Source organism: Phyllosticta capitalensis (genome assembly GCF_038381095.1).
Source record: "Phyllosticta capitalensis strain CBS 128856 chromosome Unknown BKA78scaffold_2, whole genome shotgun sequence".
Taxonomy (NCBI): Eukaryota; Fungi; Ascomycota; class Dothideomycetes; order Botryosphaeriales; family Phyllostictaceae; genus Phyllosticta; species Phyllosticta capitalensis.
This window is the reverse complement of record NW_027117440.1, coordinates 2,821,694-2,836,780: the sequence shown is the minus strand read 5'-3', so window position 1 is coordinate 2,836,780 and position 15,087 is coordinate 2,821,694. Positions and strand designations below refer to the sequence as shown.

At 55.9% G+C, this 15,087-nt stretch overlaps 6 protein-coding genes across 6 annotated transcripts; 3 read left to right on the top strand and 3 right to left on the bottom strand.

Moving 5' to 3' along the window:
- Window positions 1-300: 300 nt before the first annotated feature.
- BKA78DRAFT_306943 (uncharacterized protein) lies at window positions 301-930 on the top strand. Its single transcript, XM_066887821.1, has one exon. The coding sequence runs from the start codon at window positions 313-315 to the stop codon at window positions 763-765; it is 453 nt and encodes a 150-aa protein (XP_066748259.1). The 5' UTR covers window positions 301-312; the 3' UTR covers window positions 766-930.
- Window positions 931-933: 3 nt separating this feature from the next.
- On the bottom strand, window positions 934-2,962 carry BKA78DRAFT_306942 (mitochondrial resolvase Ydc2). Its single transcript, XM_066887820.1, has one exon. The coding sequence runs from the start codon at window positions 2,704-2,706 to the stop codon at window positions 967-969; it is 1,740 nt and encodes a 579-aa protein (XP_066748258.1). The 5' UTR covers window positions 2,707-2,962; the 3' UTR covers window positions 934-966.
- A 520-nt stretch (window positions 2,963-3,482) lies between these two features.
- Window positions 3,483-4,896, bottom strand: BKA78DRAFT_292927 (uncharacterized protein; the record flags this gene model as incomplete). Its single annotated transcript, XM_066886125.1, has 2 exons — window positions 3,483-4,404; window positions 4,454-4,896. 2 exons carry the CDS (start codon window positions 4,894-4,896, stop codon window positions 3,483-3,485), a joined length of 1,365 nt encoding a protein of 454 aa, XP_066748257.1.
- Window positions 4,897-5,905: 1,009 nt separating this feature from the next.
- Window positions 5,906-7,072, bottom strand: BKA78DRAFT_350263 (FAR-17a/AIG1-like protein-domain-containing protein; the record flags this gene model as incomplete). The annotated part of the gene is made up of 4 exons (XM_066890960.1): window positions 5,906-6,316; window positions 6,549-6,765; window positions 6,868-6,905; window positions 6,962-7,072. 4 exons carry the CDS (start codon window positions 7,070-7,072, stop codon window positions 5,906-5,908), a joined length of 777 nt encoding a protein of 258 aa, XP_066748256.1.
- A 635-nt stretch (window positions 7,073-7,707) lies between these two features.
- Window positions 7,708-10,243, top strand: BKA78DRAFT_330099 (fungal-specific transcription factor domain-containing protein; the record flags this gene model as incomplete). Its single annotated transcript, XM_066889731.1, has 3 exons — window positions 7,708-7,769; window positions 7,823-7,849; window positions 7,897-10,243. 3 exons carry the CDS (start codon window positions 7,708-7,710, stop codon window positions 10,241-10,243), a joined length of 2,436 nt encoding a protein of 811 aa, XP_066748255.1.
- A 1,953-nt stretch (window positions 10,244-12,196) lies between these two features.
- Window positions 12,197-14,543, top strand: BKA78DRAFT_341343 (uncharacterized protein; the record flags this gene model as incomplete). Its single annotated transcript, XM_066890349.1, has 3 exons — window positions 12,197-12,499; window positions 12,565-12,900; window positions 12,955-14,543. The coding sequence occupies 3 exons, from the start codon at window positions 12,197-12,199 to the stop codon at window positions 14,269-14,271; spliced, it is 1,956 nt and encodes a 651-aa protein (XP_066748254.1). The 3' UTR covers window positions 14,272-14,543.
- Window positions 14,544-15,087: the final 544 nt, after the last annotated feature.

Here is a 15,087-nt window from a genome sequence, read left to right as displayed (position 1 = left end):
TCAATTTTTCGTCTTCTTTTTCGTTATCGGCCATCTGTCTTGTTTATATTTTCCCTCTCTTGTTGGAACATTGTATGTTTGGGCTGGGGCAGAGGGGCATTGTCATCAGCGACGCATACTTACTTTACGAAGCCATGGTCTTGCATAGGCGACGGCGTTGGGGGCGCAAAAGGGAAACATTCAAAGGACACATTCAAAGGACACAGGAGAGAGACGGCTCAGGCGGAAGCTTTTGCACCATCTGTGTTCACCATCACCAAACCTCTAATTTCAGCCAAATCTTATATTGCACACACATTTCGCTTCCATCATATGGGCGGCCAAGGCCCAAAGCCTGCGAGGCCAGCATCAGCCACGAGCATGCTCTGGTCTGGTCCCGTGTGGTGTTTGTGCTTCAGAAGCTCGAGCTCCATGTCAATCCCGTCCACCCCCTTCGGGCCCCTCCAGGTCTGCCCGCCCGAACCACCACCACCCTGTGCCGCGTGCGTAATAACGAAACCTCTGAGATCCTTTTGTTGGAGACTACTGGAGTTTTTCGGTTTCGGTCCGCCCCCGAGCGAGGGCGGAGGACCTACCGACGGGCGGCGGCCATCTTATCTCGGACATGGGGCCTGCCGTGTCGTACCATGTTGTCCCCCCTCTGATCTTGTCGGATTCCGAAGGAGATGTGCTGCTGCTGCGCGTGATGGTTGTTTTTCGGGGTGTGATGATGGGCTTGTTGGCTTGGCTTCCTCATCATCAGTCATGGCTCCAGCAGGTCGTTGACTCATCACTCCACAGCAGCCCACGCTCATCAATATTCCCCCCAAACCAAACTCAAAACCCCCCGTGGCGAAGATGCATACCTATCCCATCCGCGGGCCAACAAGCGCAAGTAGCCAAGCCCAACTACTCCAAGTCACGTCAACTCCACCTCATCATCCCCCCCCCCCCATCCCATCTCCCACTACATGTAGCCAGGCCTTCTTACCCCGTAGCCCCATCCTTTGCAAACGCAGCCGCAAACCGCTTCAGCGCCTCGTCGTCGCTCGCCAGAGTCTGAACAGCGCGTCTGTTGCCTTCCCACCGCGCCCACGCCGCGGCCTGCAAGAGGCAGTCGGCCAGGTCGTCCAGCTTGCCGATTTCGCGTTCTTGCGTTATGCTGGCCGCTGTTGCCGTCGAGGAAGTCGATGTGGTCGTCGACTCGTCTGCCTGGCGCTCGTGCGCGAGCTCGTGCTTCTCCTCGCGTGCTTGCCCCTGGTCCATCTCCTGCCCCTGCAGCGTCGTCGTTCGAGCTGTCTTGCGTCCTCGCCGTGATGATGGTGCGGTTCCCGCTCCGCTGCTGTCCTCGTGTTGTCCCTGCTGCTGCACAGCCTCATCCCTCTCCCCCTCCTCTTTCTCGGCGGCTTTAGGTGCGCTCGGTGTCGTACCGAGATGACGGGTGCTCTGCTGCTGCTGCACAGCCTCAACCCCGACAGCTGCCTCCCCATCTCCGTGCCCGGTGGCATTTGCAGCCGCCGTCTTCTTCTTCCTTCCCCTCGCCTTGCCCACCATCTTGTCCAAAAACGCATCTCGCGTCGCCGCCGCCTCCGGCGTCGCAAACGCCACGTCGACGTCGTTGCCTGCGATTCCCTCTTCTTCGCCAAAGACGGCGTCGACGATGGACGGGATGGCGACGGCGTCGGAGCCGCTGCTGCGCGCCAGCCACGCGCTCAGGAACGAGATTTTGTCGCGCTTGTCGATGGTGACGCGGGTGCTCTGCTTGCCGCTGCGGCTGCGCCGCGGCTGTTTGGCGGCCATGAGGGCGCGGCCGAGGGGTGTGGAGCTCATCCAGAAGTTGGCGACGCGTTGGGGGGAGACGGCGTGGGGGGAGGGGAGGGGGACCACCAGGGAGGGAGACGTGGCGGAAGAAGCAGCAGTAGACGTAGCAGCAGAGGACGAAAAAGGCTTGTCATGCGTCATTATTTTTGCTGTCTTGATCTCCTCCGCCCTCAGCGTCTCCAGCACCGCCCACAGCATGCCCTCGAGCATGTTGACGCGGTACGTCCACTCCTGCACCGCCGACGAGCCTTGGCTGCGGTAACGCTGCTGCTCAATCAGCAGCGTGCTCGGGGCATGCGGGAGTAGTTTCCTTGTCAGCAGCGAGTACGCGATGCGTGATAGCGCGGCGGGGAGGAAGGATTCTTTCTCTTCCATTGGCGACGTTTCTTCTTCCCCTTTGCCCTCTGCTGCTTGCTTGCCATTGTCTTCTTCAGCTGTCGTCAGCTCCTGCACACCGATCCGCTCCCATGCCACGACGGAGAGGCTGACGGGAGGTCCTGACTTGGGCGCTGTGTCCTTGCTCTTGCTCTTGCTTTTACTTTGTTCTCCGCGGCCGTCGCCAATCTCAACGTCGGCGACGCAAAACGCAAGATTGCGGATGCCCATGTCGACACTGAGGATGCGCTGTCTTAGTGGACCTGCACCAGCGCCGCGGGAGGTCATGGCAGCGGAGGGCGCCATTTTGGGCGCTGCAACGTCATGGCGGAAGCGCGAGACTAGGGTCGGTTTGGTGCCCGTCGTGGGGCTGCCGATGAGGGCGAGGAGCGTCTTCAGTTCGACTCCCTTGAGAGAACATGTTGCCTTTGACGTGCTCGTGCGTGAAGATGTGGCTTCTGCACCGCCTGTGCTCAACTCGAATCTTGGCGCTGCTTTCGTCTTGACATTGAGTTTTGCGCGCGGTGGCATGAAGAGGTGGGGTCAGCAGTTGTTGCGAAAGCAGATTTTACTCTGTAGCTATCGCGGTCTTGCGGCTGTGCGGCGGTGGTAAGAGAAGGACACCACAAGAGCGGCGGGGAAATTTTTCTGGGGAGACGCGCAAAGCATTGGGAGTGGAGAAGATGCGACGTGAGATTGAGACAACAGTGAGAAGGCAATCTTGCGCAAAAATGCAAGATTCTAGATTGAAAGCCTGAGCTTGAATGAATCATGCAAAGAAAAATCAGGACATGATGAAAGACTGGAGCTGTGATTGAAGTTTGTTGTTGGTGGACGCGACGCGCGTTGTAGCCGGCGGCAGATCTCCCGGAACCATCGGCAAATCGCGACAGACCAATCGGCAGTAGGCAAGGTCCAACCCGTCATGAGGCTGAGGCTGTCTCGATGTTTGTTTCAACCTCTTCTCTTCCTCTGCCTGCGAAAGGATCATTAAATCATTAATTCTGTGAAGCTTGTTGCCAAAATCTGTACTCGTTTCCACCAAAATGTAGTATGGAACCATGGAGAGACCATCTTTGAGGCCTTATACCAACCATCCATCATTGTGCGCATCAGGGGTCAGACTTGAGGGAACAGTTTCCTGTCCGTTCAATTGATGCCAAAGTAAGTGCTATGCTTCTAGTTTGCAAAGTACTTTTGCAAACACCCAAACTCCTGCCATTCCATACAAGGGAATCACGCTCATGAAAGCCTACCATACACCAGCCAACCCACCGACCAACGCCCGTTAAAATCCTTCATGCTGATCAGTTCGCGTCTTTCCCATTAGAATCAGGGGACGCCTCAGCCTCCGCCTCCACCGGGAGCGCGTCTGCCGTCGAGTTCGTCGCCGCCGTTGTCGAGTTCCCCGATTCCGCGGCCTTTACCGCAGCAGCCTTCACCAACTCTGCCTCCTCTTCTCCGTGGACTGCCTTCAAGCATCTACCCTTACGGCCCACCTCTTGCCGGAGCGCCTCCAGCTCGACGGGACTCGAAAATGTAAAATCGCCGCTCCAAAACCCACACCCAATGTTGCTGGTCTCGTTCCTTCGCAGCGCCTGCGGCATTCCCTCGGCGTCGACGGGCGCGAGACGCTTAGGGTCCCGGTGATCCTTTGCTGCGATAATACTCTTGCCTGGCATGTGATGGAATAGCTCCGGGTTCAGGCTGTAGCACTTGAGACCTCTCTTGGAACAGCCGCGAAGCAAGGCCATGTCGTACGCCTGGCTCTCCGGATGCGCAATGGGCGCAATGTCAGAAACGATGTGGGACGCCGATGCGCGCGTGACGGCATATCCAAATGTGCAGAGCGGATGCGCCGATGTGTGGACAGCTCGCCGCTTTTCTGGGAGCTCAATAGCGTCCAGGAGATTTTTGGTATAGGGATGCAAGTCGGGGCGATCCGGCACGGTCTCGTCTCGGTAGACTACGTGCGTGGTGCGTTCCAGGGTCGCTGGGGTCTGGTACTTGGTTCCGACGCCATCCTCCAGTTTGTTGAACCAGTCGCCGCAATGGCCAATCCAAAGGAGGTCCCAATCGGAGAGGTCGCCGTAGTAGCTACTGCTTTCAGGGGGGCTGAGTGTGCGAACGGCTTCTGCGAGTCGCGGGATCTGGACTGTCCGAAGGCGAATGTCCCAATCGACGTCGTCCTCGAGGATCAAGGCCGTTTCGGCGTCTGATGCAAGAAAGCTGAGTTCATGTCAGCAAATGCCTCTTTTTCAAATGCGACTGGACAAACCTCTGAAGCGCCCGGATATGCGACAGCCATGCAAGGGCTGTCCCATTACCGACCAGGCGGTGGCCGGTGTGGGCCATGGCAACGTTGAAGCGGTCAATGTCGTCATTCGTTGCCTTGGGTCCGCGTGGAATCTGCAATTCGATTTCCGATACATTCGCAGCCTGAATCATCCTTTCGCGGCGACGGGAGGAGGTTCGTTTGTCGTCGTCGGTTGACACGACGTAAATGGCTCCGAAACCCAAGGTCGCGTTTGCGGGACCGCCTGTCCAATGTGGCGATGTGAGCACCCCAGACGACGACGAGCTGCTGCCTTTCTGCTGGGAGGATCCATCGCCGGTATCAGTGGTGGGGCTTCGATAGGTGAGCTCTCGCGAGAAGATGAGAAAAACAACCACGACAAAAATGAAAAGGGCCTGAAACAAGTGCTTGGATGGGAGGAACATTTTTGAGGGTTTCAGGGAGGTGGTGCCGCCGAGCCGTGGTGAGGGTGCCGTGTGCGGGCGTACGGCGGCGGCTTCATGGATTTTTGGGAGGTGGAAAGGTGGTTGGTGTGTGATGCTTGGGTTAGGAGGAGGTCAGGATCTTTTGAGGTGTCGAGAGGGCAAGGACGTCACACGTCTCATCTGAGCAGAGGTGAAGGCCTATCACGGGCGGTTTCATGCGGCGCGCGGCTACCCGTAACGCTGCATTTACGAGGTTCACCATCCTGATTCGGCCAAGGGCGCCCGGCTGCAACAGCCGACTGTGGAGGCCGCATTTGACTGCGCTGCGGTGCTCTGCAGCTGCTTGCAGCACCGCACAATAATCGACTTCGGAGGTCGGTTGGGCTTTGGAGAGGGGAAACGGAGAGGAGGCTGTGACTGTGGATCGTCGCGGGGTTTGATCTTCGTTTGTGTCGATCGTGGTTTCTTTTGCCTCGCCCAAGCCAATGCATTCAACTCTCCTTTTGGTCGACTGGAACCGTGTAGCCAGACTTTGACGGCTTGTTGCAGTCTCCAAACGGCCCAGTGGATGCCTGTATCTACATGTAGGTACGCACATGCCAGCGTGAAACTCGAAGAAAAATAGCCGAGGGACGAGAGCGGCATGGGATGGGATGGGATGCGTGAGGCTCCCTTCTTGGTTACTTACTGCCTGCCTACAAGGCGACCCAAATGGCGACTCCCCATTCGCCAATTTCAGCGTCCAAAGTCAATATAGTGGGACGCTAGCGCACCGCAACGCCATGCCGCATCGCCTCCCAGCTCTCTCTATCCAGATCTTCATCAACAACCACATCTCAATCTACTACATCGCCTGTAAAGTAGTACAGCGACATCATCCGAATCGCCTCCTTATCTACCCCTGATCCACCATGAAACCGGCTTAGTCACCAATCTCTTTGGTCATTATCCAAGTCAATTCCCAACATCCTACATGTCTCTCCAAAACATACTCCTACAATTTTGACAGTTACTCGCCTTTGATGTGTCCTGGCCTTTCGTTCTCGCCTTTTGGTACATTTGTGATGTCCTTCGGGCTTCCGTTGGCCAGGGCCTGAAGCGTGCCCAATATGACCACGGCGACGCTAAAGATCACAGAGGCACCGGCGAATACCTGCACCCGACCCCAAGTGTCAAGAAGCCCGAACAAGGGATATGCGTATTGGCCGTTGTTGTGGGCAGCGCAGGTCTCTACCCAAAACCAATAGGCAGTGGCAATCAAGCCGGCAAGTCCAAGAGAGGGAATAAAGGTAAGAGTCCAAGGAGGAGAGAGGAGAAGCAGGTCGATGAGGCAGAGCGCCGTAGGGAAGGTGTGGAACGAGTGGTCGACGAGAGGAGGAGGCATGGGCGAATCGGGGTGGAGCAAGAGCTTGGGATCAATCTGCGAGGATTGGTCAGTTGGAGTGGCTTCTTGTGGTGTTGCAGTGGTCGTTGGTGTGGCGTTTGTTGTTGGCAGCTAAGGACCTGGTGTCATGCGGTATAGCAGGGAAAAAGGTTGTCCAAAGCGGGAAGCGGGTAAAGGGTCCGTGGATGCAGGGGAGTCGCTCCAATGCGGCACCCTCGGAAAGAGGTGGAATGGGGGCCGTTGTGCCATATCAATCCCCCAGACGTACAGCTCTGATTCCCCAGTATAGGACTGTGACGCAAAACTCCAAAGGCGCGGCTACGACGGCGAGCACGTTTTTGAGGTAAAACAGGCGGGCAGACAAGGTCAAATCGGCCAAGATTCCGCAAACAAATCCCATGACGGTTATGGAGAGGGTGAGTATGGTGAGATGCTGAAAGTGCCATCCCCAAAGCTCGCCGAGGGGGTTCGGTGTCACAATCAGACTGAGACGCACATCAGCACGGCGGTTGTGTGGAACTGGAATCCGTCGGAACCCAGCGTTTCGGGCGAGCGATTTCAACGGGCGATGGAGCGGGACGACGCACTAGCGGAACGAGTAAAAGAAGCTCACTAGACCGACGGCCTGGCAGATGGGGTTAGAGAAGATGCGATGGACTCTGCGACAGAGACATGGCTTACATGGACGAGGGCCGAGACACCGCGAGAGGGACTGGGAAGACGCTGCAGAGGATGTTTGGAGGCGAGTTTGGTGCCCTGGGTGATGAGAGGGTCGCTTGGTGAGCGCGCCATAGCTGCGACGAGATGCAAACGAGATGCAGGAATAGCGGACGGAGTAGGGAAAAAATTGTGGTGTTGATGCAGGAATGAGGCGGAAGCGGAAGAGCGGATAATGACGTTGAGCGAGCAGACGGGCTGCGGAGACCAGGATATGTGGACGGGGGCCATCATGCGGCATGTGGGTGGAAGAAGCGGAAGCGAAGCAGGTCTGCGGGTGAATGTTGAAGCCTGGGGCATTCCCCGCGACAAGTGCAGATGCATGTACGAGACATGGTGGTGAAGTTGGACATGGCGAAACTGGTCGGGCTCCTATTCCTGTTCCTGATGAATTCTCGCGACACGAAGGGTCCATCTGCTCAGCCCTGTCGTCTCTCAAAGTTCCCCACAACGATTACTCGTTGGCCGCGTCTAGTCTCGTCTCTTATCTGCTGAACCCGCGCCAAGCTCCGTCTTTTGGCTGCTATCTTACCGCCGTCCCACCCTCATCCATGCCGCCCATCACTTCCCCACCGCTGCCTTTTCGCGAGCCATGTTCTCCAGTCCTTCCTTTCCTCTTTCACTCTTCTGTTCTTCTCTGTCCAGCCGGCTGACCACATACACCCCATGCTGCTTGACCCCATCACCAACATCCAATCACTCACATCGACATGCCCCGCCCCAAGAAGGCTGGCGCTCCTGAACCAAAAAGGCGGAGTAGGAATGGCTGTTGGTAAGTTGCGCACTCGATTCGTCCACTGGACGCAATACTGATTACCCAAATAGGCCATGTAAAGGGCGCAAGGTCAAATGGTATACAATCTTGTTCACCAAAGCCCATCACGCTGATCCCGCTGTAGTGGAGAGGAAAAACCGACATGTCTCAACTGCGAGCGCAGCGGCGAGGTGTGCGACTATTCCATTCGTCTGAACTGGGGTGGTCGCACAAAGAGGCAGGATGACGACTTTAGCATGGCTTTTCGCTTCTCTCCGCCTTCAAGTACCACCTCTCTTCCTTTTCCCTCGGTCGACCATTTTACCCAACAACCTCCACCACCACCTCAGCCACACCGCCGATCCGACTCGAGCACACAGTCTTACCTTTCTCAATCCTCGGAAAATGAAGCTGTTCAAAGACTGGACCAGCCCGGCATTCAAGCCCGAATGCCCCATCAGATATCGACTCAGTATGACACGCAGCGAGATACCGCACCGCCCATGGCCGAAGGCACCAGACCGATTGCCATCCCAATGGATCCGAGGATTCACGTTGCTCAGGACCACTACGGCTTCGATTACCCTTCACCGCGCAGCTGGTCCAATCCCCATGCTTCTCGACCAGACGCCGCGTCTCCGATGCTGCCTCCTTTGCGGGCAAATTTGAGCAGCAACTCCACCATGGCCTCTCCCGAGCATCGGACGAAGAGACTGAGGCTAAGCCCTTTTGGGGAGTCGCCTGTACAGACCCTCCCTGGTATTGCCAGGCACGATAGTTCTGTAGATGCCTCAGCAGCAACCCACGCGCCGCAAGACGTCCCATCGCCGTTCACTCTACCCCCCATGACTCCTTACAGCCCCTTCATGTCACTCCCCCTTACACCTGGCTCGTCGGTGGCCTCGGAGGAAAGCACTGCGAGGTCTGCTCCAATGCATCTGCCGTCTCTGCAGCCATCGAGCGACTCGCGGCGCCTTTCTGTCAACTATCTGCTTACGAACAGTAGTCCGACACGTACCAACGGACTAGACCCTGGATCCAAAAACGCGTACATAAATTATGGATTTGACATTGGCCAGCCGGATCTGGACATTCCAAACAACAAGGACACCGAAGCAATCATTTCGTTCAGCCCACCAGCTCACCCCGAGAGCTCCGATGAAGCCGCTCCTGGTGAGAGCACCGCTTTTGAGGCAAATGGCTATTACGAAAAACCAGTCCGGATAAGAATCCCAAAGGAGCTAGAGCCGCTTCCTCCCCTGCTGCTGGAAAGTCCGATGAATCTGCTCTACTTTCATCACTTTTTGAACCACACCGCACGTCTACTTGTCCCGCACGACTGCGAGAGGAATCCGTTTCGCTGTATCTTGCCCAAGATGGCTGTCCGTGACAAGGATCTCCTCAGCTTGCTCCTTGCATTTTCTGCCTCTCATCGCGCTCGCCTCCTCTGCCATTCAGAACCCTCAAATCGCATCGCGGTTTGGATGCAGGATGTCTTTCCGAAGCTGCGAATGGCTTTGGAGAGTCCCGAGCCCGTGTCTGACTCCATCCTTACCACCGCCATCATGCTCGCGAGCTTGGAAATTGTATCGCCAAACGCCTTTGAAGTGCCTATTCCATGGAAGAGTCACCTTGGAACTGCTCGTCAGTTGATCATCGCCCGCGGTGGGCTGCAATCGCTTCATCGTGGCGGCGACGAAAGTGCATATTTTCTTTCGCGCTGGTTTGCCTACCTCGATGTGCTGGGCAGCCTATCTGGCAGCAAGAACGACAGCCCCCTGGGTGCAGACTACCTAGCTCTCAGTCCCAACAATGTCCACTTCAGCAGCTTGAATTCTGACGACCAGATCGATTGTCTGCTTGGCTTCACCAACCGTTTCGTCGGCACGCTGGCCCGGATTGCCGAGCTTGCAAAACAGTGTGAGCATCAACGCATTGATCCAAACGGCGATGTTCGCTCTGAGTGGCAACCGCCTGCCAACATTATTGCTGCCGCCGAGAACTTGCGAGCAGAGCTTCGCGACGGGTGCGAGAAGGTCGTCTACAAAGCATGCACACACGGGGACTCTAGGTCAAACATGAATCCTGCCGCCGCCAGCGTGTCAGCAAGAAAGGCAGATGCCTGGGATCTCGAAGAAATTCAAGCCACCAATTCGGCATTCCACTGGGCAGGGATGTTGCATCTCCTCAGGCGCGTCCTCGGGTGCCCTTCCGCACACCAGGAAGTCCGCCATGCTGTTGAGCAGACGCTCGCAGTACTGAGAAAAGTGCGCAGGGGCAGCACGGCTGAAGCTTGTCTTCTTTTTCCGATTTTCAGCGTTGGTGTGGAAATTGAGGGGGAGGAAGAGAGAAGAGCACTTCGGGAGCGCATGCTGGCCATGGAGAAAATAGGCTTGGGGCAAGTGGGTCGAGCAAGGCGGGTGCTTGACAAGGTATGGGAGGGAGGGAGCAGAGCTTGGGAAGGATTCGTGGGAGACGAGTTCTTCGGCTAGGGCAAAGCATCCAAGGCCGTGAACGTTGGAGCATTGGAGTTTTGGCAGCCCGTGGTGAGTTGGCCTGCTGACTGTTGTGCTTTGAGCTCATCTCCAGACCTCCTACCTCTCTCCGTTGCCATGTATATGCCTTGTAAAGATACCCGATCATGTCGAACGTTGCAGCGTAGCTATTTGTCTATCAGATGTTGGCGTGCAATGAAGAAATTTCACATTCAGGGGGAGTCGTACGTTTGGTGAATTGAGTGAGCTTGTTGAGTGTTATGATATTTAAATTCTCCTCTTCATCGTCCAACGATAATGCTAATGCACATGCAGACGCTGTTCATCACATCTGTACCTGTTTTTTGCTGCCGCTCGAGCTTTACTTGTATGATCCGACGCTGTTCCTCCGCCGCAGATCGCCAGTATAGATCAATTCCTCGACCTTGCTTCTCCATCATTCTTCCGCTTGATGGATGTCTAGATCCCATAGATGTCCAGTTTTCCTGCAGCGTATGCTCGCCGTCACAAAGCTTTGATGATGTCAAGCAGTATCAATCATTCTTCCCCCTCTCCGCCACATCATCGGAAGCAGAACCTTTTGCTCAAGGTCCCATGATCTCCCCAAGCACCCATGAAAATGGGCCTTGCGGTTGGAGAAAGACTCTCGTGGCTCCGGGCAGAAGCCAGATCACGAGCAGGCCGACATGTGCCCTCGTAGCAACCCAACATCTCACGCGCTCTCCCACGTGCTCCTGCTCCAACGAGTATCCGTCCCTGCTGCAGTCACTTGGGCTCCCAGATCATAGCAACTGCGCATCACGCGTGGCTGCCTTGGTGTTGATGCTACATAAGCTCCGTATTCACGTCCAGATCACTGGATTTCTTCAACCACTTCCGCTAGGCCCCGCCGTCGAGATTTTCTCTTACTTGATTAGACTTTGCCATTCATCACTTGCGGCGGTCCAGGTGTTCCTCTTACTTAAGGCCCACTTCCACGTCCCGATCCAGACCTTTCTTTCCACCTCAACTTGCCTACGCCTTCAAGACTTTCCATTGCTTGTTTGGGCTTTCGGCACAGCACCCATTCATCAGTTGCGCGGTCAAGGTGTCTTTACTACTTAAGGCCCTCCTCCACGTCCTGACCACCAAACCTTTTCATCCACCTCCACCCGCCTACGCCTCCAAGACTTCTTCTTACTTGGTTCAGCTTTGGTCCACGGTGTTGCTTTCACTCAAGCTTAGACCTCCACATCCATACTACCGCATTTCTACAGTCTCCTCCACTTGTCTGGGCCTCCAAGTTCACTTCTCATACTTGGTTGGGCTTCGATCAAGCATTCTTTGGGACTCATCGAAGCATCCGCTCATCGCATTGACGGCCTAGGTGCTGATACTACATTATCTCCACCTTCACGTCCCAGATCACTGCGCCTCTTCAGTCGCATCCGCTTGCCTACGCCTCCAAGATCACCTTCCCGTGCTTGGTTGGGCTTTGGTCAAACAAGTTTCGCGGTTTGGGTGAAGTCCACACCTACCCGCTGAGGTTGAGCACTGAGCGCGAACCGCCCGGCCACGGTGCCTTCCGGAACCCCATCCCAGATTTCCCTTCACGACTTTGTGCCAGCAGCCTCAAAGCGAATCTGTGCGAACCACAGTGCGAACCAGAAGCGCAAGCGCAGCTTGAGCGAATCTTGGGTCACGTCTTCGCTCGCAGTGGGAGCCTCCACGTTCAAAACCGCCGCCTACCATCCCTCTCAACCTCCGACCTTACACCTACCCGACGACCTTCATCCCAGCTTGCTCACCTCACGGTCCACCCAACAGCATTATTTCAAGACGCTCAAGGTATGTTTGTTCTACTTCATTGAAAAAATATGAACAACAAGTTTCAGACCATGCTGACCATCTGGCGCCTTTTAACAGTCCCCATTTCCTTTTCTTCAGCACTCTCCCCTTCAACACTTCAAGATGGATGAGACGTATTACACGCCTGAATGGGACCCTCTTTTGAAGCACTTCCATGCAGTCTTCGGTCCCCACCTCGGTGTCCTCCGCGGAGGCTTGGAGCTTTCCCGCGATCAAATCGACGCCCTCCTTGACGCCGTCAGCCGCTTTGAGGACCGGGAGGAGCAGATCAATTTCTTGCGCGACATTGGCATGACCCCCCAGAAATGTGGTGATCGCGAGACCCACTCGACCAGGATCGCCAATCTTGAGCAAGTCAACGTTGATGTCATGGCCCGCCTTCAGACGTTGGAGGAGGCGGTCAACGTAAGCACCCCCTGAAGGACTGATGTACCCACAACCTAAGGACTGTTGCTAAACATATTCGACAGGAGCCCCCCGAGGTCCAGGTTGAGGAGAAGGTGAACTTCGGTCTTGATTTCGATCAACGCACCAACAACGTGAAGAAGGACTTGAATGACTTCAGGTACTCTGGACCAGAGGGCCACTACAGACCCTTGCCACGGTTCCCGAACCCTGCGCCATACGACCCTCCCAAGCCTACCGGACCCCCAGCTCCTGAACCTAAGTATCCAGCCCCGACTGCCGAGTGGAATCGCCCTACCCCGGTCCAGAGTCGTGGTCAGGGAACTCGCCCCGGCCGCTTCGATCGCGCGAAGACGTTCGTCAAGGACTACTTCAAGGGCTCTGCTCCCCCGGTCCAGTCGGTACGTCATATCCACCCCTGATTTGGGTCATTGCTAACCACTCTTGCTAATTAGAACCCTGCTCCTCCTCAGCGCCGTCTTCGCCGCGTAACTTACAAGGACCTCGATTCCTTTCCCGCTCCCCCAGCCTGGGATGAAGGCCTCTACGATGGTGGCCTGCTCGGACAGGAAATGCACGTCGTCGACCATATGCGTCTTTGGGAACATCCAAAGTTCAACCGCCGGAGCGTCAAGATTCGCTCAATTCAAGAGGACCTGCCGACTGAGGCGCTGCTCGCGCAGCTTCCTCTGGGTCACTACATCCTGAAAATCACTCGCCGTCCCTCGCCCGTCGACCACCGCGATGACGTCTCCCTTACTTTTCTGAGCACCGCTGACGCCGAAACTTTCACGAGCACGGCCAGGCGTAGCCACAGCACCAGGATGTTGCACGGTCTCATTACGCACGAGAACGAGAAGACTACACCGGTTCCACGCAAGGTGCAAGCCGTGATCTACGATCTCGAGCTCCGAGCCAGCCGAATCATGGTGCTTGAAGCTGTCCCTGTGAGCTTCTACCAAGGCGACGAGCTCCGCGAGCAGTTGTTCGAGGTCTTCGAAAATGCTCTCGAACTTATCCTCGGTCCCCCAAAGTTTTACACCGACGCGACATCCCGCAATGTCGAAATCCAGTTCTGCAATGTCGGCGCCGCCATCCAGGCCTGGCATGCGTTCAACACGAAGAAAGCTACCTCCGACCCGCTTTGGCGCATGGTCATCATTTCGTTCAAGAAGGATGGCACGCTGCCCAAGCTCTGCATTGAGCCGGACTCCCCTTCAAGCTGCTCTTCTTCGTCCATCGCTGCCTCTGAGGACTTTCTAGAGCCAACGCCCGACGACCGCGGCAACATTGGCCGAAATGAGTACCACACTTCACAGACCTATGCCGCCCAGGAGGGCTTTGCTCTCCACGACATCAAGAAGAGCGAGGAGGACACCTCTGGCAACGACAGCTCTTCCCCCGCTGCCGCTGCTTCGCCTGACGCCAATCAGACCGACGGTACCCAGGACCAGGCTGACATCGCGGCCATGCCCGCTGAGGAAGGTGTTTCCGGTCTTGGAATCTCCACGCCTGCCGGTGATCAACTCGAGGAGGGCGAGATCGACACTACCGACAGCTCCAACAACGGCGAGGTCAACACCGCCAACGACACCTCCCAGGGCGAATCCAGCACCAACGCTGGCCCCAGCAACAGTGCCATCGCCGGCAGCACCCAACGCCCTTCCTCGGAGCCCGCGATCCTGATCCGTGGCAACCTCCCCGTCCGTCCTGGTGATGCCAACGCCATCGCGATTGCTCGTTCGATGGGCAAGTCCCGTTGGGCCGACTAGGTGTGAGCCTCGAACGAAACTCTTGACCTTTTGGTCGCACATTGGAGCATGATTGAGCTTGGGTCCCGGTTGGTGTCTCGTTTGACGCCGGATTGACTCGACGGAGTTTTGCTCTTGCTTTTTGTACTTTTGCACCATGGCTGGCTGCCCTTCACGGTTTCTCTCTTCTCTTTTCATTTTCTCTTCCTGCCTCTCCACTCACTCAAGCTTAGGAGGCTTTGCATGATCGACGAGGACTCTTTGCTTTTCTGTTGCCTCTCCACACAAGCTTGGGAGGCTTTGCATGATCGACGAGGACTCTTTGCTTTTCTGTTGCCTCTTCTGCTTTTCCCTTTTTACACAAGCATGAGAGGCGTTTTTTCACGGACGGGAAAAGTCTTCAATCGGGTGCCTACGGAGTTCGAGTTCGGATTACGGCCTTTTGATTTCTTGCTTTCGGTGGTCAGGCGTCCGAGTTGCGGATTGATGGTTCTTTGCTTTTCTCTTTTTCCTTTGCTTATTCCTCACGGCCTCTTACTTTCCTAGCTTTCAGTAGTCACTAAAACAATCAGCCAGCCATCAAATGCGTGTGCCCTGGGAGTGATCAATGATCCGTGTTCCGACTTGAAGAGGATCACATGGCTGTAAAGGTAGCTTATAGATGCATGTGCCATGGGAGTGATCAAAAGATATTAAAGATCCTTTTTTGGGCTTGGAGATATTCGGGGCGGCTTATGATGCTTGTGCCTCGGGAGTGATCAAAGATCCTGTTTTGAACTTGAAGATATTCCGGGCGGCTTGTACGTGCGTGGACTCCAGGAGTAATCAGCGACGCGT

Excerpts from the sequence above, each read along its gene's own strand:
- BKA78DRAFT_306943 (XM_066887821.1), top strand. The coding sequence starts at position 313 with ATGGGCGGCCAAGGCCCAAAGCCTGCGAGGCCAGCATCAGCCACGAGC.
- BKA78DRAFT_306942 (XM_066887820.1), bottom strand. The coding sequence starts at position 2,706 with ATGCCACCGCGCGCAAAACTCAATGTCAAGACGAAAGCAGCGCCAAGA.